Raw genomic sequence first — 25699 nt, forward strand, 5'->3', positions numbered from 1 at the left:
TATCCCCACAAATTATGAAAGATGGGGGAAAGATGTAGCTAGCGATGGACATTACTTTGAATAAAGCACTTTTGATGTTTCTCTTGAAATTATCGTGTTTTCTACAAAATCTGCATTATTAACCAGTTAATAGTTAATCCACACTATTTTTTTTTCTTTTTTTTTAATCCACACCAATTAACCGGTTAATAATCTGCATTTTTAACCAGTTAATAATTAATCTGCATTTTTAAATGGTTAATAGTTAATCCACATTATTAACCGTAATAATGCAGATTTTGTAATCAAAGAAAACACGATAATTTCAAGAGAAACATCAAAAGTGCTTTATTCAAAGTAATGTCCATCGCTAGCTACACCTTTCCCCCATCTTTCAGGTAATTAGTGGATACCGTCCCAATAGAACTTTTCTTGTTTTGAGGCAGACCATTCAGAGACCCAATTTTCCACTTCTTCGTACGTTTTGAAGTGCTGCTCAGAAAGTGCGTGTGCCATTGGTCGGAACAAGTGGTAATCTGAAGGAGTAATACAACAAAATAGCATACGTATCAAATCGCATATACTAGTATAACAACATATGTATAACTCTATCTATTGAAAAAATCTGCATTATTAACAGGTACACCTAGTAAATAGCCAGCTCCAAGGAGAGGAAATGCAAGTGATCAATAAACAAGAAAAGGTATTCAACCTCACAGGTAGTTAAAGGAAATTGGAATTTAAGTTATCGAGATTCTTGTATTGTTGACAGTATAGGGAAATGAGCGCCTTTATATACAATCTAGATATGTGCCCTGATTGGGCATGACCTTGGAGCATCAGGATGCCTCTCTAACCAACTGAGCCTCCCGGCCAGGACTAAAAACATCTCTTCTTTAAAAAACATTGAAAGAAAATTACAGAGCAGCCATAGACTAAGAAGATACTTGTAAAACACATAACTAGGGACTTATATCCAGAATATACAAAGAACTCTGAAAACTCAAATAAGAAATCGAGGAACCCAGTAAAAAGTGAAACTATTCTGTATGATACTATAATGGTGGGTATACACACATCATATATTTGTCAAAACCTATAGAATGTACAACACAAAGACTGAACTCTAATGTAAACTCTGGACTTTGGGTGATAGTGATGTATCATTGTAGGTTTGTCAGATGTAACAAACATACCACTTTATTATGTTGATAGTGGAGAAGGCTGTGCATGTGTGGGAACTCTGTACTTCCTGCCCAATTTTTGTGTGAATCTAAAGTCTTTTTAAAGGACAAAATATTTTAACAGACTTCACCAGAGAATAAATACAGGTGGCAGATAAACACATGAAAAGGTGCTCAGTATCATTAGTTGTTAATACACACCTATTAGAATGACTTAAAAAGTTGGCCATACCAAGTGCCGACAAGTATGTGGAGCATATGGAACTGTAATGTAATGCTAGTGGGAATGCAAAATGACAAAGCCACTTAGAAAACAGGTTGTCGGTGTGGCTTGGTTGGGCGTTGTAGACAAAGTTTTTTAATAAAGTTAAACATACACTTACAATATAAACCAGCAGTTTCACTCTTAGTTGTCCACCAAAGAAAAAAATGAAAATTTGCCCCCTCAAAAAAAACCCTCATACATAAATGTTTATATCAGTTTACATTAATGGCCCCAAACTAGAAATAACTCAAAAGTTCATCAACTGGATATAGTGTTTCCATATAATGCAATATTATTCAGCAATAAAAAGAAAACACTACTGCCCTAGCCAGTTTGGTTCAGTGGATAGAGCGTCAGCCCTGGGATGGAAGGGTACTGGATTCGATTCCAGTCAAGGGCATGTACCATGGTTGCAAGCCCAATCCCTGGCCCTGGCCCTGGTTGGGGCATGTGCAGGAGGCAAGCAATTGGTGTCTTTCTCTCATATCAATGTGTCTGACTCTCCCCCCCTCCCTTCCACTCTAAAAATCAATGGGGGGGAATATCCTTGGGTAAGGATTAACAACAACAAAAAGAAGGTACTACTGATACACACAACATGGATGAATCTCAAGAGCAGCATGCTGAAAGTCACAAAAGTCTCAATACTGTAATTCCATTTATATGGTATTACAGAAAGGCAAACCTATAGGTCAGGGGTTGCTTAGGACTAGGGGTAGAGGATTGACTGCAGAGGAGCCCCAGAGAACTTTTTGGGGTGATGCAAGTATTCTCTAAATTATTGTGGGGGATGGGAGAGCTTACACAATTGTATACATTTGCAAATATATATATTCCAAATCATTGAAAAACACTTAGTGAAATTTTATTGTATGCGACTGTACCGAAATTAAAAAAAAAAAAAATAGGAAGATACTTGTATCTAAGACTGAAGTAAGAGTAAAAGGAATTCTGTTTTCTGTTGTATGGTTAGTGCTTATCCTCTCATTATGGATCGTTAGCAAAAATTTTCCATTCCATCTTCCAGTTGATGGAAATTCATAAGCAAATATACACGGCATTTCCCATTGAGCCTGATTAAGTTTGACAGCAAAGAATGGAAATCAATATTGGCCCAAAATTAACTCTAAGAAAAAGTGGCCAGAACCAGGGAACTTCCTCTCAGTAGTTACCCCCACCACCCCCCCTTTTTTTTTTTTGCCAGTAGAGTGGTTTGGATTCTTGAATGCTTGTTTTTCACACCTTTATGTGGAAACTTGTTACTAGCCAGTGTGGGGGAAGGGGCAGTTTGTGAGTGAGATGTCACTTTGTTGTGTGGAACTGGGACTGCACAGGGTCTAAATACACGCAGCACTTCAAGACTGGAGTAACTGAACCACACATTATCAGATGCCTCAGGGTTGTGGGGGAAGGTGTAACCTGCTGGGCAGGTAACGCAGTTCTGTGGGTCAAAAGTGCAGGATTTGGCCCGGCCGGTATGCTCAGTGGTTAAGCATCAGCCTATGAACCAGGAGGTCACGGTTTGATTCCCAGTCAGGGCACATGCCCGGGTTGCGGGCTTGATCCCCAGGAGGGGACGTGCAGGAGGCAGCTGATAAATGATTCTCTTTCATCATTGATGTTTCTATATCTCTTCCTTCCTTTCTGAAATAAATAAGTTTTGTCTCTGCCTCTTACTAGCTTTGCAATGTTGACTGTAACCCAACCCTTCGAGTCTGGGTTTTCTCATCTGAGAAATGGGATGGTTGGACTAGATGTCCTCTCTGTAATAGTTCTTGACTCTGCAGTCACTTCCCAGGAATCTGATGTCTTTGTCACGGCTCAATTTTGTTGTGTTACAGGTTCAGCTTGTTGGTTTAGATGAAGAGAGTTCAGAGTTTATTTGCCGAAACACCTTTGACCATCCATACCCCACCACAAAGCTCATGTGGATCCCTGACACAAAAGGCGTCTATCCAGACCTACTGGCGACAAGTGGTGACTATCTCCGTGTGTGGAGGGTAAGCAGGTGCTGTTTCAGCTGTTATCAGCAGCATGGAATCACAGAGAACAGGCTGGGGTTGGAGGCAGCAGAGTGTCATTGCCACGGGGGAGAAACAAATGGGAGCGGATCTGAAATGACCTTGTTTGACTCAGCAAATTTCCTAGTAGACCTAGCCAAGGTTCCTGGAAGTCCCTGCTGCTGGCCACAGCCAGCCCTGGAAATCCAAGGCTCAGCTAACCTGATAGAACCTCTGAAGGGGTGGAGATACTTGAGGCCTCTTATTCTGTTTACAGTCAAGATACTTTTGAGTAAATTAAACAGACTACCAGGCCACTGATTCTAGTCAAGTATGCGTGTGGATTAGGGAGTTGATGAGCGTCATCTCCCCTCTCAACTGAGCTAATCAGCATTGGCGTCTCCTGGCCTGGAGGTGTAGTGAGTGCCCAGCCAGGCAAGGTGAGAAGACCTCTCTCTAGAAAAATTTGGAAAACAAAGCTAGGCAAGGGGAAAAGCTTGTAGAGAAGTAGCATTCAGGGAATTCCTCTGGGTTTTATTACTCTTAATGGTAAAAATGTCCCCCCCGCCCCCATGTCTTATATTTACTAAGATATTGTCTAAAGGGGGCTTAAAAGTTTTTTTGGGAAAATGACTGGCTGATTTTTTTTTTTCATTGTTCTTTTAGGTTGGTGAGACGGAGACCAGACTGGAATGTTTGCTAAATAATAACAAAAACTCAGATTTCTGTGCTCCTCTGACCTCCTTTGACTGGAATGAAGTGGATCCTTATCTTTTAGGTAAGGGAGTGAGGGGCTGTGGATTACAGTTTGAAGAAGCAAAGATATGTTTTCTCAGATTTAACCAGGAGCTTGAGGTACAGGCATCATCCTAGAATGGGACCAAGCGAGAAAGAGACTAGATAGGAAATGTGGTTCATTCCTCATATGGAATCAAGCTTCTCATATGTGTATGGTTTGTCTCCAGTCAGAGTCTAAGATCCTAGGTTAAGGATTGAACACTTGACTCTTTGGGGCTCTCCTGGTACCTTCCCTATGCTAGGAAGTGTTTATGGCACGTGGTCTCCTGTGCTGAACTGGTGAGTAGGCACAAGGAGAGCAGCTTGCCTGGGAACCTCACTCCTGTCAGCTACTGACGTGCACTGATTGTTTCCAGGTACCTCCAGCATTGATACAACTTGTACCATCTGGGGGCTGGAGACAGGGCAGGTGTTGGGGCGAGTGAATCTTGTGTCTGGCCATGTGAAGACCCAGCTGATTGCCCATGATAAAGAGGTAATGATGCTGTCCCTCTTCTGCTTTCTGTGCCTTCACTGTGGTCAGATTGTCTTGTCTGCTCAGTGTTTTGCAAATGATGTGGAAAATCATAATGCTAACATTGTGTCTGAATTGAAAATAGTAATGTGTTACGAGTGGAAAACACTATTGTAAAGGAATGTGTTTTTTGACTGATACAAACAACTTGTCATATAGTAATTTTTCTTTTCATGCCAAAGATTGCTGTTTTTTAACAATGAACTCTCTTGTAGACAAACTCGGACCTGATGTGATTAAAAATGAATCTTAGAGTAACATTTATCTTGAAATATATTTGCTTTTGAGAGGGAGAGGCAGGAAGAGAGAAATTTCCTGGCTGTGAAACCTAGTTAATCAATTTTTCTCTAAACTTGTTTTATGAAATTCTAGTATGTTCACTTAATACTTAAAACTGTTTGGAATTGAATATGGTTTATCTTGATGGTGATGTTTCTCCTGTGTTTATTGCAAAACTCACAGGGAACTCTTTGTGGCCGCGTTTTAATCAAAGCATTCTCATGAGTGATTTTGGAAAGTGGTCCTAAATCTTGTCCTCCCAGAGCTGCTGCATGCACCTAGTTCTCTGATTTCCTGTGGCAGTGTTTCCTTTTCTCTTCTACCTTTCCCTGCATAGCAAGGAATATTAATACCTGTACAGATAAAAAGGATGCCTTGACTTTAGGTCAGAAACTTGAGGTTATCCACAGAATAGGAGGTTGGTGACCAGGTTATCATTCTTAGTAAGGGGTTGTTGTTTGACTTTCTGTGTTCCTAAGGGTAAGATCTGTTACAAGACTGCTGGCCTGGCCTACTGCTGAGCCAAGGGACAAAGGAAGAATTTGTCCTGCAGAGAGGACCAGTAAGGAACTTCTGGAAACCCAGTTGACATCAAGTGGAACAGGTTGCTACGTTTTAGTTATGTGACAATGTAGTCTGCTGTTTTCTGTCAGGGTCCAGTTCAGAAACCAGAACTACTCTAAGTATGTAAACGGAGGGGACTTAATCCAGGGGATTGCTTACGCAGACGTGGCAATCTAGAGAATAGGAGCAGTGAGGCAATCTAGAGCAGCGGTCCCCAACCTTTCGGATCTCACGGACCACCGGTTGGCGACCGCTGATCTAGAGAATAGAAGCAGCAGGAAGTGGCACTGCCCACAGGCCAGAAGGGCCAAGGGAAGAGGCAGGGTTACTGGAATCCAGGGGCTGAGTGTACCTGGCAAAAGCTAGAGCCATGGAGGGGACACAGTCATTGCCAGAGATGCTTCAGGGGACAGAGAGAGGGGAGGAGAAATTCCTTAGCCTCCCCCTACCAGAGGGGAAGGCCAGGGCCGGCAAACAGGCCCTGGCCTTGAAGAAATGAACCTGACGATAGTTGCTCTGAGAGAAAGTGATACCTCCTAGCACCTATGGCTTTTCTCAGCCCACCTCTCACTATCAAAGTAAAGACTTGTTTGGGGGCTCCTGTTGCTGCCTGGCAGGTTGGTGTAGAGGAGGGTTGTCATCTCCCCGTGGTTTATAATGAAATTACTGGTGGAGCCCCATGAAGAAGCAGGCAGTTAAAGCTGAGAGAGCTTTACACACTCGGTCACATTGCCCACGGCACCTTGTTGCTTAGTGATGCTGCTGTGGCGTCCCTGTTCTTGGCAGTTACTGAGAGCCGGCCCCCTGGGGTGCTCACATTGATAAACATGCCCCTGTCCTCAGGCAGGACAGAGCCTGGAGCTGCAGGGCCTCCTTGTGGTGACTGCCCAGTTCCTTTCGAATCATTCCTACTGTAGAAAGAGAAGTGTAATTTCTTCATAGTCAGAGAAAAAGGAATTTGTGAGGTTGAATAGAACTAGATGCTCATTTCGCAGTGTCCCTTGGCAGGCAGAACCTCAAGAAGGTGGTGTCATGGTACTTAGTGAGAGTCAATCATGTCTCTCCAGAAGTCAGATGTTGTTAATCTTGACCCCAGAGATGGGTTTTGTTTTTTCTTTCATTTGTTTTTCTTTTTCAGTGTGTCTCTCTTCTCTCTGCTTGTCTGGCTCTGGCTTGTCTCTCTCTGTCCTTTTTTTTTTTTTTTTTAAATATATTTTATTGATTTTTCACAGAGAGTAAGGGAGAGGGATAGAGAGTTAGAAACATCGATGAGAGAAACATTGATCAGTTGCCTCCTGCACACTCCCTACTGGGGATGTGCCCGCAACCAGGGTACATGCTCTTTACTGGAATCGAACCTGGGACCTTTCAGTTTGCAGGCCGACGCTCTATCCACTGAGCCAAACCAGCCAGGGCTCTCTGTCCTTTTTTATTTTTCTCTGAAGTTCTCTGTTGCTCTCTACCTCTGTTTTCTCATAAACAGTGGTGGTGTGCAGTGTTCGCAGCAAGTAGTAAATGCAGAAAACAGTGATTCAAAACCTAAACCATTTATGACTGCAGGCCAACTAGGAGAAGAAACAACTTGTCCTGGGACAAGAGAGTGAGAACTCTCTTTGCAAATATAGGAATGCCTCCCATGGTATAAAACTGCTGTTACTTCTTTCTTGGGAATGAGTCTCAGGTCCAGGTTTCACAGCAGAACCAGCTTGGCTAAGCGGCCACAGGAGGGTTACTTCCACCTCTCTAAACTATGATCTTGGCCTCAGTGTGGTCATGGATCTGCCTCTGACCCCACACAAATGGAAGCCACCACTGTCTCTGGCTTGAGCTGAGCCTGTCTAAGCATACAGAACACTTGCTCAGAATCACGTGTGCTCTGTTGGTCAGCAGTTTATCATAGGGGTTGGAGGAAGAAGACTTGGAAAGCAGGTCTGTGGGAAGAAGCCAGCCAATTTCTATAGCAGAATGATCTTCACTCTTTGGAAAGTCACTGATGTTAGAGCTCTCAGGTTCCAGACTTTGCAGACATTGTTTGGTTTTTTTCTCTCCTCCTGTGTTACAAACAGGGGTTTAGATGATCTAGGCATAGCAGATTTCCTGCTATGGAAAAGGAGGTAATGGATCGGAATCTGGCTGAAGTGTCTTATTCACCAACAGGTCTATGATATCGCATTTAGCCGGGCTGGCGGTGGTAGGGACATGTTTGCCTCTGTGGGTGCTGATGGCTCGGTGCGGATGTTTGACCTCCGCCATCTAGAACACAGCACCATCATTTATGAAGACCCACAGCATCACCCACTGCTTCGCCTCTGCTGGAACAAGCAGGACCCTAACTACCTGGCCACTATGGCCATGGATGGAATGGAGGTGAGCACCCTGTTTCAGGCTAGCATGGGCCTTGCAGCCTAACTCTGGCACTAAGTATATCTAGAACAGTGGTTCTCAACTGGTGGCAGATTTCTCCCAGTGGATTTTTGAAAATGTCTGAAGACAGTTTCAATTAACCCAACTTGGAGGGGGGGGGAGGGGAGAGGTGGGTGCTACTGGCATTTAGTGGGTAGAGGCCAGGGATGCTGCTAAATCTCCTATAATGCACAGGACAAAGAGTTATCTGACCCAGAATGTCAGGAGTGCTGAGATTGAGAAAACCTGATCCAGAATAAGCACAATGTGTTAAAAACTTCAATACTTGAAGAGTTGGGGTTGGTGTCAAGAAAGGCAATATCTAAAAAGTAAACCAAATCATACGTGCTTATGAAGCTGAATAAGAAGCAGTTTTCCCCTCTGTAGTCAGGACAGATTCTTCCAGCTTTAGCAAACAGACATGGAAATGGCAACTCTCTGTAGCCTGTTACTTGATACAGGCAGTAAATTGTGGGTAGAGACAATGCAATTATTAACTTTGTTTTGGTGAAGCCAGCACCTCAGAGTCCTTACATTCCGAATTCTGCTTTGGGGGCAGAGGGTGCTGTCACTCTGTCCCGCTGAGCATGCACAGAATCTTAGCATACGCACCTAACGGACTTGGTGCATTATCCAGATTCATGTTACCTACTCCTGCTTCTCCCCTTCCATATCAGTCTAAAGACCCTGTATTGCTTTAGATATAGACTATAAACTACCTGGGTCTTATTTTTTCCTTTTTCTTCAATCCAGTAGCTGCTTTTGGGACAGAGACACTCTGTATCTAATAATCTTTAAATCCACAAATGAGGAAATCATGATTAAAAAATTTTGTTTTACTTTGTGTAGTGTCTTTTTTTTTTTTTTCTCTCACACTCTGAAGTCCCTGGGCCTTTTCCTTGTTGTTTCTGCAGGTAGTGATTCTGGATGTCCGAGTTCCGTGCACGCCTGTCGCAAGGTTAAACAACCACCGAGCATGCGTCAATGGCATTGCGTGGGCCCCACATTCATCCTGCCACATTTGCACTGCAGGTAAACATGGTGGGGGAGGGGCAGTATGTGGGAGGAGAGGTAAGGAGATCTTTCGTGTTTCCTTAGAATTGTAATCCTTACTATTTCCTGAGGATAGTTTGAGAGATTTACCAAAGTAACTCAACCGGGAGCTGCTCTACACTTGTGAAAGCGAAGCAGTCCAATTTTCCAAATGCGCTTGTATTCTCAGAGCATCTTCCATGTACTGTTTTCGTCATGTATCAGTTACAGGCTGTGTCTTTCATATGTCCACCCCTGAAATCTAGGTTGACACATAGGACTCAGATCCATGAATGTGGAAGAGAGGGACAGTCTGTCATAGACGTAACAGAGTCTTTGGGACTGCCAAGAGTGACATCTCCCTTAGGAGATGTAATGAACCTACAGTGAGCTCTGGATGCACTGAAGGGCCCTGTGTAGCCTGGTCTGGTCATTGGTGTGTGACCTGTAGTTTTCACATCTCCGTTTGCCCGCATGAGCCTGGCCAATTAGGGTTTAGTTTATTCAGCTCCCCTGAGTATAAAAGACATCAGGATAGGCTGATGGGATTAGAAGACACTGATATTGAAGGTCCTTACCTTGCTTTTTCTTCTCTTAGACTAAGAACTTACTATTTCGATTATAAAAGTAACATGATAGACATTACAGATCACTTAGGAACTAGAAAAAAGTAAACTTAACTTAAAACCTTGCCATCCTTATCTCATCCCTTCATCCTTTCCTGGTGCGTGCTATAGTATGAGAGATGCCCACCAGGTCCCATTCTATCACCTACCTCCAATGCAGTGAACACAGCCCGGGGACAGCCAGAGGCTAGCTTTGAGTCCTGGCTCTGCCACTCACTGGCTACATTGCTCTGTGGTTTTGGGCAAGTCCTTTAAATTTCCAAATCTCAGTTTCCTCATCTATAAAATGGGGGCTTAAAATAAAATCTTTCTCACTGGTGAGCAAATGTTTTGTAAACTGACCACCAGCACCGCCAAATGTAGGGATCATTATCCTCTTTGCCGGAGTTGTGACCTTGCTTTCTGCCTTTCTGTCACCAGCGGATGACCATCAGGCTCTCATCTGGGACATCCAGCAAATGCCCCGGGCCATCGAGGACCCTATCCTGGCCTACACAGCTGAGGGAGAGATCAACAACGTGCAGTGGGCATCGACTCAGCCCGACTGGATCGCCATTTGCTACAACAACTGCCTGGAGATACTCAGAGTGTAGTGTTGGAGGCGCCATGTTCACGAGGCAGGGGCTTTCGTGTTTCCCGCCTCTGCCCCACCCCAAAGTAAGAAGAAACATGTTTCCAGTGGCCAGTGTGTCTTTCATTGCTTTGCACCCACTGTTACCAGAAGCTGCTCTAGGAGTTCCTGGCCAGTCACCCCATTGCTCTCTGTGCTACACTCAGGGCTGTGTGGCACCTCCTCAGCCCAGGGCTGAGTTTTAAGATTTTCTCTCCTTTCTTCTTCTTTAGTTCCTCAATTAAAAATTTCTGTATATTAGTTTGTCAGCCGTTGTGTTAATGAGCATTACGGGCACTGGCTATGTTTGTATTCATCTGCCCCAGATGTCTCTGTCTGTCTGTTGCCCAAGGCAGCAATCTGTGTCCATGTCCGTGTTAGCACTTAAGTGGGAACAAATACCAATTTGAAGTTGTCTTTCCTCCTATTATCAATGTCTGTAACAAATTTCAACTTTGTATATTTTTTATCTACCAGGCTAATTTTTTTATGAAAAGAATTTTACTCTCTGGTTTCTTCCTTTGTTTCATAGTCCTCCCTGATAGCACCTTCCTCTCCTCCCTCAGTGCACGAACCTGGCACGAGGCCCTTGACCCCATGAGCAGTTGCCTTCTTGCGTCACTGCCTGAGCAGAACAGACCTGACCGGGAGTCCCAAACCGCCTTGGTGCTCTGAAGCCGGCCAGCTCTCACACCTTTTTTCAGTCTGGCTCTTCTCAAGGGCATTCTGGGCTCCAAAACACACATGTGAAGCCTTCTGTTACTCGCCGAAGTACCTCTGTCCAACCCCACTGGGACCTATTGGGAACGTGCTAGAGCAGAAATAGGCTGATGGGGGTACCTGACTTGAGGGGAACAGTTTCAGGAAAGCTGAGCCTAGAGCATATTTCCAGTACATAGTTTCAGAGTCTGTTTTTCCCTCCAAATAAAAGCCCCAGGCCATTCTGTTTCATGTCTTGAAGGATGGACAAAAATGATCTATCAGTTGAACTTTGGTATCTCTGTTTGTTTAGTTAACTGTGACTGGTGGTATATCAGCCACTCTTTGGATTGAGAGCTCTGAGGCGAGAGACTCCGGCTTGAGAGGCACACAATCTGTGCATCTAACCCTGAACACGATCTCCTTTAGAGTACGGGAGACTGTCGGCTCTTGTAAGGGGGGCCATTGTGATTTCAGGCCATCAATTACATAGTTACAAAAAGAATCAGAGACCCAGGGTCAGCCAGTTAGGAGCTCCGGTTTAGGTCTGAGCAGTATTTGAACTTGCAGGCTGCAGGGGTCTGTTCATTATGTGAATGAGTTCCATGGAGGGGCTTGGATGTCACTGGTAGTAGGCTGAGTTTGGAACACGCTCAGAGTCTGGGCGGGAGCCTGCCCGGTTCATCTTGCTCTGCCCAGTGGCTGAAGGTTTCTAAGGCCCGAGAGTAGCAAACCAGACCATAAGGCTGATGGTTTTTTCCACTTAGGCTCTCACCTGCTCTTGAGAAACAAGACAGTTAGCTTTGTTCTTCTGAGCCCTTTGAACCCTTTGGTTGAGTCCTCCTTTTCAGAAGCAGATGTATTTTTATCCCCAAAGCTCTTTGCTTTACTACACAAGGGCTTGTCCCAAAGTAAAAGGCTCTTTTGTTAGAATATTTTCCTTTCTGCCTTTTTACTTTTTTTTTCTGGTTTGGGGGCTCTTTGGCTACTCAGCTGCTTGAGGTTTACGCTCCTGCATTTTCCAGATTTGCAGCGTGTCATTTGGAGATGTGAAGTGAGCAGTTCTTGCTCTGAACCCTTCTCTGCTTGTAGTTATGTTTGATGGCTCCAGGGCCCTTCTCGCAAGGATCCCAAGTCTAAATCGATGGCTGTTTGCTCTAGGAGGCCATCAGTTCCTTCTTGTGGAAAAGGGTCTGAAATGGAGATCAGAATGGAAGAGGGAGCTGGTCCTGCTGAGGCAGGGCTTAACTGTACTGAGATCTGATTTAAGATCCCTTCCCTGATCTGCTCCTAAGCCTGGTCTGAATGGTGAGATTTGCACAACTAGAATTCAAAAACAACCTGGAGAAAAAAATTAGTTAATAGTAATTAGAATATATTTGGGTAAAGTTGCTATTTATTCTGGAAATCTACAGCTTTTGATTTTTCCCCCTTGCCCTGTGGACTCCTTCCTAGCCCTATCACTGTCCTTAGGCCCCACAGTGCAGTCCTGACATCCCACCTGGGGCCCAGGTGAGACTCCCACGCTCCCTGAGCAAACACACACTCACAGTTGCTGGGATGCTGGTATTTGGAAGTCCTGGTTCTCACCCTCTCTTTATGCCACAGGCCAAATGGCCTAATGGCTGAGGAGGGGATTTCTGTAGTTTCAAGACTGAGAAAACCTCTTAGCCAGCCATGTTCCAGAAAGCAGAGATCTGTTGTAGTTTCAAGAGCCAGTGTCTGTTTAGTTTGTTTAGGTTCTCAAATTGACAGGCAGAGAGCACAGCTAGATCTGCTCTCCTCGAAAGGGCGAAGAGCAGCTGCCAGGACTTCACTGGAAAGGCCACACACCCTTCTGGGCTCTTACTCTGGTGACCCTTTGACTTGTTCGCAGCCCCTGAGCTGAAGCTGCCTTTGTTTTTCTTGTCTCCTCTGAAGGGAGAGGAGGAAGTGCTGAATAAATTAGGCCTCAGGTTCCACATCAGAGAGCTGGTGAATGGGTACAAGCCTTCAAGAGCTTGAGTGTTTACACTCCGGAGAGTTGGAACCTCTCCTTCCAGGTAGGAATCGGGCTGCAAGATGAGGATTTGAAGATGGGAGATATTTGATAATGAGGTGAGAATTTCTTATCAGAACCAGGATTGGCTCTCAGAGAACTGGTTAAGATTTGGGAAGAAACAGAAAAAATTGAGACTTCTACAAGGTTTGATGATAGTTGTGGCTGAAATTTTAGGAGGCAGTTTAGGATGTGGGAGAAAATCAATGGTAAGTGTTGCTTTAGATCAAAGGAGAAAGTATTAGAGGGCAGTGATGGCCCGAGGTGAAGTATTCAGACTGCTGTGTGGCATGGAGTGAGACTGTCAAGGGACTATTCATCGGGTATCTGTGATCCTGGGTAACTGGGGGACAGGAGGACAGCTCGGAGCAGTGGAGCCCCTCCCTGCAGCAGTGCAGTGATATGTGATGTTTGCTGGTAGAAATCCTCAGGTCTTGGGAGTCCCGTGATTGTTCGAGACCATGGCTCTTCTTGGTTGTAGGTTTGTAGGGAGCCGAAGAAGCAGAGGTTATAAACAGTCATGCTGAATTTCCCCACGCCTCCCTTTTCACGTCCCCTTCTCTTCCCACTCCCTTTCCACTGTAGAACTTTCTCCCTGCTGCAGCCTGGGCCTTAAATTCCTACGCTGTGCAGAAGCTGCAAGGTTTTCCAAACATGGCAGTGCCAGCCCTGTACCATCTCTCCACCTTCCCCAGTTTGAGAATTTGGCAGTTCCTTCAACTGCCTGGCTTGGGGTAAGGGAGACCATCGAAGTAGAAGTCTCAAAGCAGACTCCCCTTTACGGTCCAGGATGAGGAAGGAGCGTCATGCTTGGCACTTCAGTTGAGTTTTCCCTGGGAGGAAAGCTGAACTGAGCAGTCACTATGAACTCAGGGCCAGGCTCTCTAAGAATTGTCTTTTCTGTACTAGCTGAACTAGCTACTGAGAAAGTCTCATGTTGCAGAGCCTTGCCCACCTCCCCCATCTGCACCCTTTTCTTCTCCCACAGTTGTCATTGCTGCTAATGGTCAAAGGCAAATGTATGGGCCAGGTCCTCTCAGGCTACTTTCCGGATGTTATTTTTTAAATATGGGACATGCAGGTGCCTTTCCAAAGAGGCTTGGACTGGTATTAAAAACCAGAAACAAATAAGCTAATAGAAGTATGAACTCAAGAAGAAAGATGTTGGCAGTCTGTGTAACAGCTGGAAAACTTTAAGTGCCCACCTTTGGGACAAGTGACTGAAGATGAACTTGTAATATCTGCTATTTAAAAGAAATGTTCTCACCTTGGGTTGATTGTGTACAGTATGTTATGAAACTTGTTGAGCTAAAGCTTTGACTTGCTTGAGTCGAGTAGGAATCATTTGCTTTGGTTCCTGTGTATTTTATGATCCCCCTGTCAGTGACTTTCCATCCCCATCCCTCCTCCCCCCTAGTGTGAATTTGTAGCATGATTTGTACAAACCTCTCTGTAGAAATGGAGATTTCTTGTTCTCTGAAATGTTACGCTCTAGCCAATCAATCTAGCCTAGTGTGTCTGAACTTACTTTCTTGTTATATATTTAAACTTTTCCTCTATACTATGGATTTTGTGGCATCCTATGGTCAGGTGGAGAGGAAGCTGCCCCTTACACAACTGTACTGTAACTATTTTTCTTTTTAAGAAATTATTTTCACAGGACTGATTGTACACAGGGCTTATAATAAATTTTAACACTGTGCTGTGAAACCACAATGGTAAATCCCCATTGACGGCTATTTCAAAAGCACCTAAAAGTGGAGTGTTATGTCTATGACTTTATTTCTTGCTTCCTGAGTATATTAAACCTAATTTTTGCCCTTTCATTCTGTTTCAGCCTCCTGTATAAGACCGTATTTTCTGCCCATCATACTTTGTAATAAAACTTGAACATGTATAGGTTGACTGAATAATTTCTTGTGGTGAATTTAGTTCTTCCCATTCTGCTACCATGGTCATGTTCCAGAGACACTGGCTGGGGGATTAGACTGCACCCCAGCTCATCACTATCTGACAGCCTAACTTATCACCTTGAACAAAACACAGAGCGCCTCCTCTATGCCACAAGTTGCTCACAGTCTACCAGAGGAAACGCCACATAAACAAATACTGTCAGTGTGCAATAATAGGTGTGTTCAAGCTTACTTGTAGCCCTGGGGAGTTAGTAATCACCTTTGACGGTGGGAGCCAGAGATGGTAAGGGGAAAATCTCATAAGACATACTTGAACTGGGCTTTGAAGGCTGAGTTGGAATTCTCTAGGAATAGGGAAAGGCATTTAAGACAGAGGACACATTCAGGTACCAATCTATAAACGCAAGAAAGGGTGTGATCATATTCAGAGAAGTACAAGTTGATGTGGGGTTTTATATGGGAACTGGTGGAAAATGTGGCTAGAGAGGTAAGTAGGAGCCAGATCAGAATCTTTTGTGCTTTGCAGAAAGATTAGACCTTACTCCTGTATGAGACTGGAAATTGTACATAGAGGCAAGTCATGCTCAGAATTGCATTTTAGGGAGCAATGAAGAAATTACCTTTGAGTGGGGGATGAGACAGGGAGTCAGTTCACCTGTTATAATAGTCAAAGTGAGAGAAGAAAAAAAAGCCTGAACTAAGGAGAAGCAGGAAAGGAGAATAGGCCACAATTGAAAAGATTTAAGAGCCAGGATAATCAGGATTCAGTAATCTATTGGAAGGGTGATAAAGAAATGGTAACTCTCGCCCTAACTGGTTTGGCTCAGTGGATAGAGCATCGGCCTGCGGACTGAAGGGTCCCAGGTTCGATTCCGGTCAAGGACATATACCTTGGTTGTGGGCACATCCCCAGTAGGGGGTGTGCAGGAGGCAGCTGATTGAGGTTTCTCTCTCTTTGATGTTTCTAATTCTCTATCCCTCTTCCTTCCACTCTGTGAAAAAAATCAATAAAATATATTTAAAAAAAGAAATGGTAACTCTCAAATCCTGTGGGTTTGGACACTAGGCTCTAATGTGATAAGGAGAGTTTCCAAGTCCAAGCCACTTTCCCAACATGGTAGGATGGAGAAGGAGTTCCCGTCCCCACTGCTATCCAAATGCAGGAAGTCCTAGGTGAATACTCCTCCCACTTATTTTTATTGTCATTCTTTATTCATGTTGGGCCATTTCAAGGGAAGAAAGAAAAGCAAAATTGTGATTCGTTCAGAGAGCCAGAATTTACTAAGTGCCTGCCATTCTGTCAGAAGAATGGAGCTGAGAGTGGCAATGGGTCTCTGAAGGGAAGTATATACTCTGAGAGTTTGTTTTATGTGGCAAAATGAGCATCTACTGGCTCTGTTAAAACTGCTATGTGGTCTGACTGTGTGTTGTTTTTTCCTGACTGTGTATTTTATGGGAAATACATGATTCTTACTCTTTCGTTTCTAAGGGAAAAGCTGGTAGAGTAAACTATTCATCTCAGACTGGGCTATACTGCAGTTAAAAATCAGACTGAGCACAACAAAAATTTGGGGGTTTGCTTACACCAGCAATTTTCAACTGGTATGCCACAAGAGTTTTTATTTTTTTAATGAAGATTGGAGAGGTTTTTGTTTTATTAGTTCTAATAAGTTTTTTGTTGTTGTTGATTTTAGAGAGAAAGGAAAGGAGAGAGAGAGAAACATTAATGTGAGAGAGAAACCAGTTGCCTCCTGCATGCCACCCCCCTGGGATCGAGCTCACAATCCAGGCACGTGCCCTGACTGGAATCAAACTGATAACCTTTCTGGTCACACCGGCCAGGGCCATGAATGTTCATAAAAGCATTATTCAGGATAGTCAAAAGGTAGAAATAACACAAATGTCCATCAACCGATGAATAGATAAATAAAATGTGCTCTATTCATACAATGGAATATTACTTGGTAATAAAAAGGAATGAGTACTGATACATGCTACAACATGTATGAACCCCGAAAACAAGCTAAGTGAAAGAAGCTAGTCATAAAGGACCATATATTTTGAGATTCCATTCATATAAAATGTCTAGAATAGGCAAACCCATAGAGACAGAAATAAAATGGGGATTGCCTAGGATTTGGGTAACTGGGGGGAATGGGTACAGGATTTCTTTGGAAAGTGATTAAAATGTAAAATTGTGGTGATGGCGGAACGAATCTGTGAATATACTCAAAACTTGTACACTTTAAATTGGTGACTTTGTGAATTATATGTTAAAGTTGTTATTTAAAAACAATAAGTATTCTAGGCAAAGGAATACAGTCCTCTCAAATAATTTAATATCATAGCAGAGGCGGATATAAACATTTTGAGACATGCATGAAAGATTATGTGAGCACACAGAGTAGGGCATCTGAGCCCAACTAAAGAATTTGGAGATGTTTTCCTTTGTTGGGAAATAATGCCTGAGCTGAATCTTGAAGGAAAAACAAATTATCAGGGTGAAGTGAGGCAGGACACAGACTAGCAAAGACACAAGTTTGTGCTTAATATAGGAATTGGGAGAAGTACTAGAAGAAATCTGGCCTTTCTTCCTTTCTTTCTTTTAAAGCAACAATTTTTATTTTATTTTTTTCCCCATCACCATTTATCCCCCATACACCCTGTTCCACTTCCACCCAGCAATCTGGTATTTCTAATCTGCAAATACAAGGAGGAGAGTGCTGAGCCCAAGTAGCTTGGATAACAAACAGTAAGAAAAGAACAATGCATAAGTGAACTGTGAGTTATAGCTTAAAATTCAAAGGTGGACTCTTTTACTGGGGAGGTGACAGCTGAACTGGGTCTTGAGTCAAAGATCTTAGCGAGACAGAGAGAAGCAAAGAGATGATAAAGAACTCATATTCAGAGTACAGTAATTCCCTCCAACCAGAGTATAATGTCAGGACATGAGAACAACAACAACAAAAAGAGTAGATCTGAGCTCTCGGGTCCTCATTTCCAAGATGACCAAGAAAAGAAGGAATAACAGTTGTTCCAAAAAAGGCCGAGGCCATGTGCAGCGTATTCGTTGCACCAACTGCACCCGATGCATGCCCAAGGACAAGTCCATTAAGAAGTTTGTCATTCGAAACATAGTTGAGGCCCCAGCCGTTAGGGACATCTCTGAAGCAAGTGTCTTCGATGCCTATGTGCTTCCCAAGCTATATGTAAAACTACATCACTGTGTGAGCTGTGCCATTCACAGCAAGGTAGTCAAGAATTGTTCTCAGGAAGCCCAGAAGGACCCAACGCCCGCACCCCAATTTAGACCTGCGGGTGCTGCCCCACAACCTCCACCAAAGCCCATGTAAGGAACTAAGTCCTTAAGGAGTGAAGAAAAGTTCTCTGGGGGGAAAATAAATGGAAATTGTACTTAAGAAAAAAAGAGTAGATCTGAGATTATGGAGGTACTTATGTAATAATAACTAACATAAAATCCATGCCCATGTACTTTCCATCCATTATCTCATTTAATCCTTGCAAGGAAACTGAAATCTAGGAAAATAAAGTAACTTGCTTAAACTTCACACTGTCCTAATACAACTTCACACTTGTCCTGCTCCTTAACAGACCAACTCCTTTGAATTTCATTTCATCAGTATGAAAAGCCATAAGAAAGTTTTTTTTTAGCAATTGCCACTTAATTTCTTCTCTGTCTTCTCCTTCTAATGGCCTCCGTTTTCTCTTTTGGGAGAGCAGAAGGGAAAATGGAGAGGGGACTTTAGCTCCAGAAAGCGTTTCTGATCATCCTCCCTCTTCAGAATGGCCAGTCTCATCTGAATCGCAAGCCCTCTCTTGCATTTAGGGGCTTCAACACCGATCGCTCTGCTGTTTACATAAGACTGTTCTTTAAAGCTGCAAGAGCTTATTTTGTGTTTTTAACCTTCTTATGTAAAGCAAGTACTAGTAGCATCCTTATTTACAAATACCGAGAAGGAAGTTCAGAGAGACCAAATGATTAGGTAAATCACAACTCTGGGCGGCGATTTCTTTTCCTGTAAAATGCGGTTGTTGAAGTACACATTTCTTTGCAACAACAAAATATTTATCATTCTGGACCTGCTCAGAGTTGGCAAGCAATTCAGAAGCAAAATTAGTTTACTAACTCAGACGTATCTCTACTAGATCATTGTGGGAAATAAAGTCCTGCGCTCCCCAGGGCAGCCGAGGTGGAGTGCGTGCAGATGCGGAACGGATTTTGAGAGCGGTGGGGACGCGTTTTTAGAACGGACCGGAAAAAGGAAGTGTGTTACACCAGCCAGATGACCCACTCCCGCTGCTGCGGGCGCAGCGCAGGGTCCGTGGAGTTCCGGCTGCTCCCGGCGGGCCTAAGCCCTTGAGTCACCGGTGGCAGGTGAAGACGACCGCAGGCTCCTGACCTGCTTGTTCCGGCGGTGACCGGACTGGCTGATGACTTTGGCCGCTGCCCTTTCTCTGTTCTTGCTGACCTTGGCCCAGGGTCGGAGCCAATGGCGGCTTGGGCCACTGTCTATCTGAGCAGGACCGCTGCACCATGCTTGCGGGCTCTAGGCCCTGGAGCCCAGGCGGCTCTTCCGTGCGTCTCCCCAGGCTCTCAGCCCCATACCCCGGGCTGTAGCCCCGCTCGGGGCCGGACGCTGCACCTCACCACCGCAGCCCCCGCTGGGCACAACAAGTGGTCCAAAGTCCGACATATCAAGGGTCCCAAGGACACTGAAAGGAGTCGCATCTTCTCCAAGCTTACTTTGAGCATCCGCCTAGCGGTTAAAGGTGAGAACCTGACCGTCACCCACGGCTGGGTCCTACTGCCCTCTCCGTGCCCAAGGCCTCATTTGCCTTTGTCCGGGAGCTGGGCCAGGGCCTATCCCCATCCTCGGCCCTTCATTTTCCTAAAGACAGAGTGAATTAAAAACTTTTCTAAAATATTTCTCCTCCATATTCCATACAAACACTGGATAAAGTATTCTAAACTAACTGAGAACAAAGTGGTGACTTGCCACTCTTCTGGGTAATGATGGGGTATAGGTCTGGAAATAATTAGATGACTTTACTCATTCTTTTCTATCTCAGAAGGAGGCCCCAACCCTGAGCTCAACAGCAACCTGGCCCACATCTTAGAGGTGTGTCGCAACAAGCACATGCCCAAGTCAACGATTGAGGCAGCGCTGAAAACGGAGGTGTGTCCTCGATTTGACATTCTTGTTATTGATCAGAGCCTTTACAGGATCCATGTCTGAAAGGCCACCAGCCACTCCTTAAATTATCAGAGAGAAGGGTAGCAATGTGGTTGACACCTTCAATCCAGAGCCTTTTGGTGGCTCTCCTTGGCCATTGGTTATGGGAGCACAATCAGGAATAGGATGGATAGACAGTGTGCAGAGTCATAGAACGTAGGACTGCTCAGCTGAGTTGTGAGGAGATGGGGTAGAAAGAGTGAGCACAGTGTGGGGAAAGTTCTGATGTTAGACTGAGGAAGGATTTGTTTTTCTGATATTTACGCACAAAGGAGAAAAGCCAGTAGAAAGAGGGAGAGTTCAGATGACAGTGATAGAGCCCAGGTGAGAGGACCTCTTCCTCTGGACAAGTGGGAAGGATCTGAAGAAGTAATAATCATCTTAATAGCTAATAGCTGAGTGCTTACTGCAGGCCAAGCACTTTGATAAGAAAATGGAATGCATTATTTCACTGAGTCCTCAGAACAACCTTAAGTGGAGACTGAGACACAGAAAGGTTAGGTGGCTTGACCAAGCCACACAGAATTGACAGAACTGAAAACAGACAGACTCCAGAACCTTGCTCTATCACAAATATTGCCTTCATGTTGGCCTGGTGTAGATAAGGTGGTAGAGTCGGGATTTTCCCCCACCTGGTGCTGTTTTATTTCCTTTGTGCAAGAGGAAGGGAGAAGTTTCAGTTGAGAGTTCCTGGGAAAGCAGCAGGCAGGGTGCTTGAAGAAAGTGGCAAGGATGGGATGCATGGGCAAAGTGGCATGGGAGATCCAGATGAGATTGGTCATTATAGTTTTTGATCGATTGTTTGAAATTTGGAGGCCATGCTATTTTCAGTGGCTCTTGTGAAAAGGCGTAGGTATGCAACTTTGTGTAGCGGTGCTCAGCAGCCCAGGGGTGGGAGCACAGGTGGATCTCATAAGGGATTGGGTGAAGGAGCTTGAGTTTTGGTTGGAGTTACAAGGGTGGATAGGTGTGAAATTCTGCTGGGGAGAAGAGGAATCAAAGCTGGAACATGGCTACTTGATTGTTCAGGGACCAGAGAAACAGACTCCTTTCCAGGTAAGGGGTAGTACTTCTAATTCCTTAAATGTTGGTCCCATGGGCCTCCTCTAAAAGGGGGAGGGGAGAGACACAAAAATAAACACTTGAGAGCTTAGGCTCAAGCCCAAAGAGCCCATTTATGGAGTCAACTGTATGGGTGGTGCCTATGGTTCTGGGGAGGGAATTGGGAAACAGGAAAATGTGCTTATGTTGTTTTTTTGCAGAAAACCAAGGACATTTATTTGTTGTATGAGGGTCGAGGCCCTGGTGGCTCTTCTCTGCTCATTGAGGCATTATCTAACAGTGGCCCCAAGTGCCATTCGGACATCAAACATATCCTGAACAAGAATGGGTAGGTGTGTGGGGAAAGTGGAGGAGCCTTTAGGTTCTAATTCTGTGCAAGGAAAGTACTGTCCTTTCTGGTACTGGTTCAGATTTTATACATTCTTCATCCTTAGCAGAATCTAAATGGGCTAATTCAGTCTCCCTTAATGTGTTCTGTACTAGGTAGGATCCAGAAGACTTGTTCCTAACTGTAGAAGGGGCTCTTTATCCCATCTCATCTATAGCCTTATAATATCCACATCTTAAAATGTACCACCAGGACTGGAATCTAAATGGCATAGGAATTGATGAGCAAAGTCTTTGCATCCTCTAAACTTAAGTCAGGGCAGAAAATAGAGGGTGGGGATATATTTGGATTACTGGATTAGTGGCTGCATCTTCTTCAGGAAGAGAGCTGCTCCATGTCTGTATATGCTCCAGAGGCGAGGTGGGAGAGAGACATGCAGTGCTGTGTGGAAGCTGAGCGTCTAAAGGCATTTGTTCTGGCCCATTTTCTTTATCAGGGGAATGATGGCTGAAGGAGCTCGCCACTCCTTTGACAAAAAGGGGGTGATTGTGATTGGAGTGAAGGATAAAGAGAAGAAAGAAGTGAACCTAGAGCGTGCCCTGGAGCTGGCGATTGAAGCAGGAGCTGAGGATGTTAACGAAACTGAAGACGAAGAGGAACAAAACATTTTTAAAGTAAGTATGAAGCCTTAGTGTTTGGTGGACTTCCAAGAGGGCCCTAATAGATGCATTAAGGTATGCCTCTCTCAGTTTCCTGCACCTGGGGTACAGATGAGATAAAAGACTTCACACATTGCACAAACGTTTATTACGTGAATACTAGGTAGGACTTGCTCTACCCAGGACTGTGAGAAGGATTCAGAACAATTGAAAATGACATCTCTGCCAGTGAAGAGCTTAAGCCGAGAGATATATCATAGTAGTTCCATTCAGGTGTTGTGACATTCTGTCTAGCTTTGTCCTGTTATCTCCTGGCTCCTCATCTCTTGACTTTGCTTTGTTCCTAGTTTATTTGTGATGCCTCTTCACTGCATCAAGTGAGGAAGAAGTTGGACTCCCTGGGCTTGTGTCCTGTGTCCTGTGCACAAGAATTCATCCCCAACACAAAGGTGCGGCTGGCTGACCCGGACCTGGAGCAGGCTGCCCACCTCATCCAGGCTCTTGGCAACCATGAGGACGTGATCCAGGTCTATGACAACATTGAGTAACCAGACTGTATGTGCCCTCCAGCTCCTTCCTAGGCAACTGGCAGCTTGTTCTGGAGCACAGGCTTCTACAGTGTCCTCTAGACTGAAGTAGGTCTGCAGCCTAGCAGGTTCAAAGGCATAAGATCTACAGCTTTGTGGGCACAGGAACCCCCATACTTCTCTGGGGCCTCTTTGTCAGCTCCGCTGGTGTCTCCCCATTCCCTCCTGGATGCAGAGTGGGGCTAGTCAGCTGGTCAGACTGTGATCTCAGGAAGTTGGCCCTTCTGGGGATGGTAGGTGCTGTGAGGGCCCATATACTCTTAAATAAGAGTGATGGATCTGTGTTGCTGCATTGTTGTATATGGCTCTTGAGTTTTCCTGGGTTTGTGTCCAGCTGTTAAGACCCTCTTGACTACCTTTCAAGTCTATAAGCCTAGTTCCACTACTCCAATCCCAGGACTGTTGTTTATGTTTGTTTTGTTTTGTGGTTTGTTTGTTTTTTTTTTATTGACTATAGGAATGTAACTCTCTCCAGACACTCTATGCTCTAATGCAGGTCTAATGGCCTAAACCTGCCATTCATTCATGCAACTGATGTTTATCAAACACCTACTATGTACCAGGAACTATACTTATCAAGAGCACTAGGTGTTCAATTGGTACCCTGTGTTAGATCCTACTCTAAGACATAGGACCTCAGGGGGAGCTGTCCTAGGCCAGTGCAAGCTGCTGCACATGCATTCTTATTCTCTTTGTGTGCCAGGGAGCCGAAGGCTCTGGCTCAATAGGAAATCAAGTGCCAATGATAAGAGACTCCTGCTTTGCCCAGGCCCCTGTGTGCTCTGAGATTTGTTAGAGTGGACCAGTCAGCAGATTAGGTTACTCTCAGAAAAGGCCATACCAAGCTGGTTTAGAAAGGTGCTTGGTCCCCAGAATGCCCAACCCTAGGTCCTCTTCATCCCTAATGCCAGATGGTGAGGTACTGGGAACAGGAGAGGAAATGAGAACAGAAGGCTGAATCAAAAGCCTGGCCAGGTGGGAAATAGGGCCCTTGGTGATTTTTGCTTCTAATAGTCACTTCTGGGTTTAGAGAGGCCAGGAGTGTCAACCACCTGTTCTGAAGCCCATCAGCATGTCAGGCCTGGACTGGCTTTTTGATCCCTGCTATTCAGCTACTTATAAGTTGTTTAAGCCAGTCTGAGCTCAGAGCAATTTTCATGAAGAAGTCTCAGGTAAATGAGGATGGAAAAGAACTAAAACAAAATTAGTTATAGATGATAACTTCAGCTTCTAGGAAAAACAGATTACTAATTCTTTGATGACTTAAGCATCTGAAGAGTGAAGGCTAGGGAAAGGAAAACTAATGAAATAATCCATGATCATGCCAAAGTATATGCTCTTATACCTCCTTTCATTATCATCATACTACCTGGGATTCTTTAGTTTTTAAAAGATAATTTATCTAAATATCTGAATAGCACATCATTAAAATAGGGCAACTTAAAAGTTTAAATGCTACTTAATAAATTATAATACATTTTATTTATTTGATATTCACAACAAACCTAGAAAATAGGCCAAGTATTTTATGTACAAATGACCTCATACCAAGCAGGTAAGAACAGGTCTAATACTACATCTTGTGTTAATAGACCTTAGTTTACAAAATAGCTGTTTTGTAAATGTTGAGTATAAACTTGGAGGAATGTGATCATTTCTGAATTAAGGAAGAGAATTTGCTATTTATGTGGAATAGTGCTTTAATAGATAGGATTTGTTAATAGGGATTCTTTAACCAATTTTCTTACATCAAGACATACTAGATGGCTCTGCACTGACCCCTGGTGGTGCCTTAGCCTTTCCTGCAGTTAATATGGAAAAGGCAGAAATGAAACCTTACTTGAACTTGTTCTGCCTCTAGATCTGGTGAAAAGACCATTACCTATATAGGGTAGTTAAATAACTATTTAACTGAATAGTTAAAGATTGTATGGGTTATTCTGCCACTAGCTATTATTTCTCAAAGAATATGTCAGAGTAAATATTTACAATATAATGTTAAATGGAAAACAAAGATGCAAAACTATATTGTATGGCCCAAATTTAAAATATGTATCAAACCATAAAAATATCTTTTTAAAAAAGACTAAAAGGAATTGTACCAAAATGTCAAAACTGGTTATCTCTGGATGGTAATGTTATAACTGAGTTTTATTTTCTATAATCATGTATTACTTTCATCAGGGGAAACATTAAAAAAAAAGAAGAAGAAGAAAACTAGTCACAATATTGTCCAACTAGGAGGACAGCATGTGAGAGGATGGGAGTCAGGCGTACCTTAAAGTCAAAAGAATGGGCTCTGGTCCTGGCATGCCCTTGCCTTATCTTTGGTCACTGCCTTAGCAACATAAAATTATTTAGCACCTTAGAGCTGGCTTGGGTTCATTTTCAGACGTCCTTTCAGTGGGTTGGAGGTATCTGTGATAGGCTCTATCCATTGCTTTGACTCTTAAAAGAAGCGTTCATGTGATATGTAACTGCCCCCCACCCTCTGCCAGAGGCCCTGGCTGAATGGAACAGCAACAGTGAAGGCTCTGCCTCCAGCCCACTATGACAATTCAACCATGTGGTTGAGTTACTTTCTTTTCTGTCTCTGAAACATAGCATAGCAGTCAATAAAACATCAAACTCTAAGAGATCCCAACTTTAGACTTTTATTTGAATCCTTGGAGACTGCTCTGGAGACATTCTATAAAGAGAAATGAATCAGTAGTTCTGACAAAACAGAGTGTTATGAGAGATACCACACTGGTCTTGACAAATCACTTTCTCTATTCTGTCTCCAGACAGTGAATGGGATAGCAATTTTTTCTCTTTCTGTTGTCACTGCCAGAAAGGTAACATTTATTGTTTTTTAAGAAGCCAACCCTTATTGAAATATATAACAATAAAAGTCCCATCTAA

General features: G+C 43.8%; 3 protein-coding genes across 5 annotated transcripts in view; all 3 read left to right on the forward strand.

The window, feature by feature from the left end:
* Positions 1-14904, forward strand: part of DCAF7 (DDB1 and CUL4 associated factor 7) — a 21485-nt gene extending 6581 nt beyond the window's left edge. Inside the window, exons 2-8 of one of the 2 annotated variants that reach the window (XR_313151.2) lie at positions 3270-3428; positions 4095-4206; positions 4583-4701; positions 7741-7950; positions 8901-9018; positions 10065-10301; positions 14829-14904. Coding sequence is in view for 1 of the 2 variants with exons in the window: in XM_014532118.1 (XP_014387604.1) it covers positions 3270-3428; positions 4095-4206; positions 4583-4701; positions 7741-7950; positions 8901-9018; positions 10065-10237 (891 nt within the window). In the remaining variant the exon portion in view is untranslated. Of the gene's footprint in view, positions 1-3269; positions 3429-4094; positions 4207-4582; positions 4702-7740; positions 7951-8900; positions 9019-10064 lie in introns of both variants that reach the window. The other variant, XM_014532118.1, reaches the window with a different exon arrangement.
* A 2841-nt stretch (positions 14905-17745) lies between these two features.
* On the forward strand, positions 17746-19123 carry LOC102245568 (40S ribosomal protein S26). Its single transcript, XM_014532146.1, has one exon. The coding sequence runs from the start codon at positions 17853-17855 to the stop codon at positions 18255-18257; it is 405 nt and encodes a 134-aa protein (XP_014387632.1). The 5' UTR covers positions 17746-17852; the 3' UTR covers positions 18258-19123.
* Positions 19124-19230: 107 nt separating this feature from the next.
* On the forward strand, positions 19231-25429 carry LOC102245867 (translational activator of cytochrome c oxidase 1). Of its 2 annotated transcripts, XR_001360306.1 has the most exons (6): positions 19231-19695; positions 19996-20102; positions 21422-21549; positions 22046-22223; positions 22556-23351; positions 23715-25429. XR_001360306.1 is itself a non-coding variant. In XM_005858630.2 (5 exons), the coding sequence occupies exons 1-5, from the start codon at positions 19416-19418 to the stop codon at positions 22754-22756; spliced, it is 894 nt and encodes a 297-aa protein (XP_005858692.1). In that variant the 5' UTR covers positions 19231-19415; the 3' UTR covers positions 22757-25429. The 2 variants fall into 2 exon arrangements, 1 of the variants encoding a protein (XP_005858692.1); XM_005858630.2 differs by having other exon boundaries at positions 22556-25429.
* The last annotated feature ends 270 nt before the right edge of the window (positions 25430-25699 follow it).

Source organism: Myotis brandtii, unplaced genomic scaffold, assembly GCF_000412655.1.
Source record: "Myotis brandtii unplaced genomic scaffold, ASM41265v1 scaffold120, whole genome shotgun sequence".
Lineage (NCBI taxonomy): Eukaryota > Metazoa > Chordata > Mammalia > Chiroptera > Vespertilionidae > Myotis > Myotis brandtii.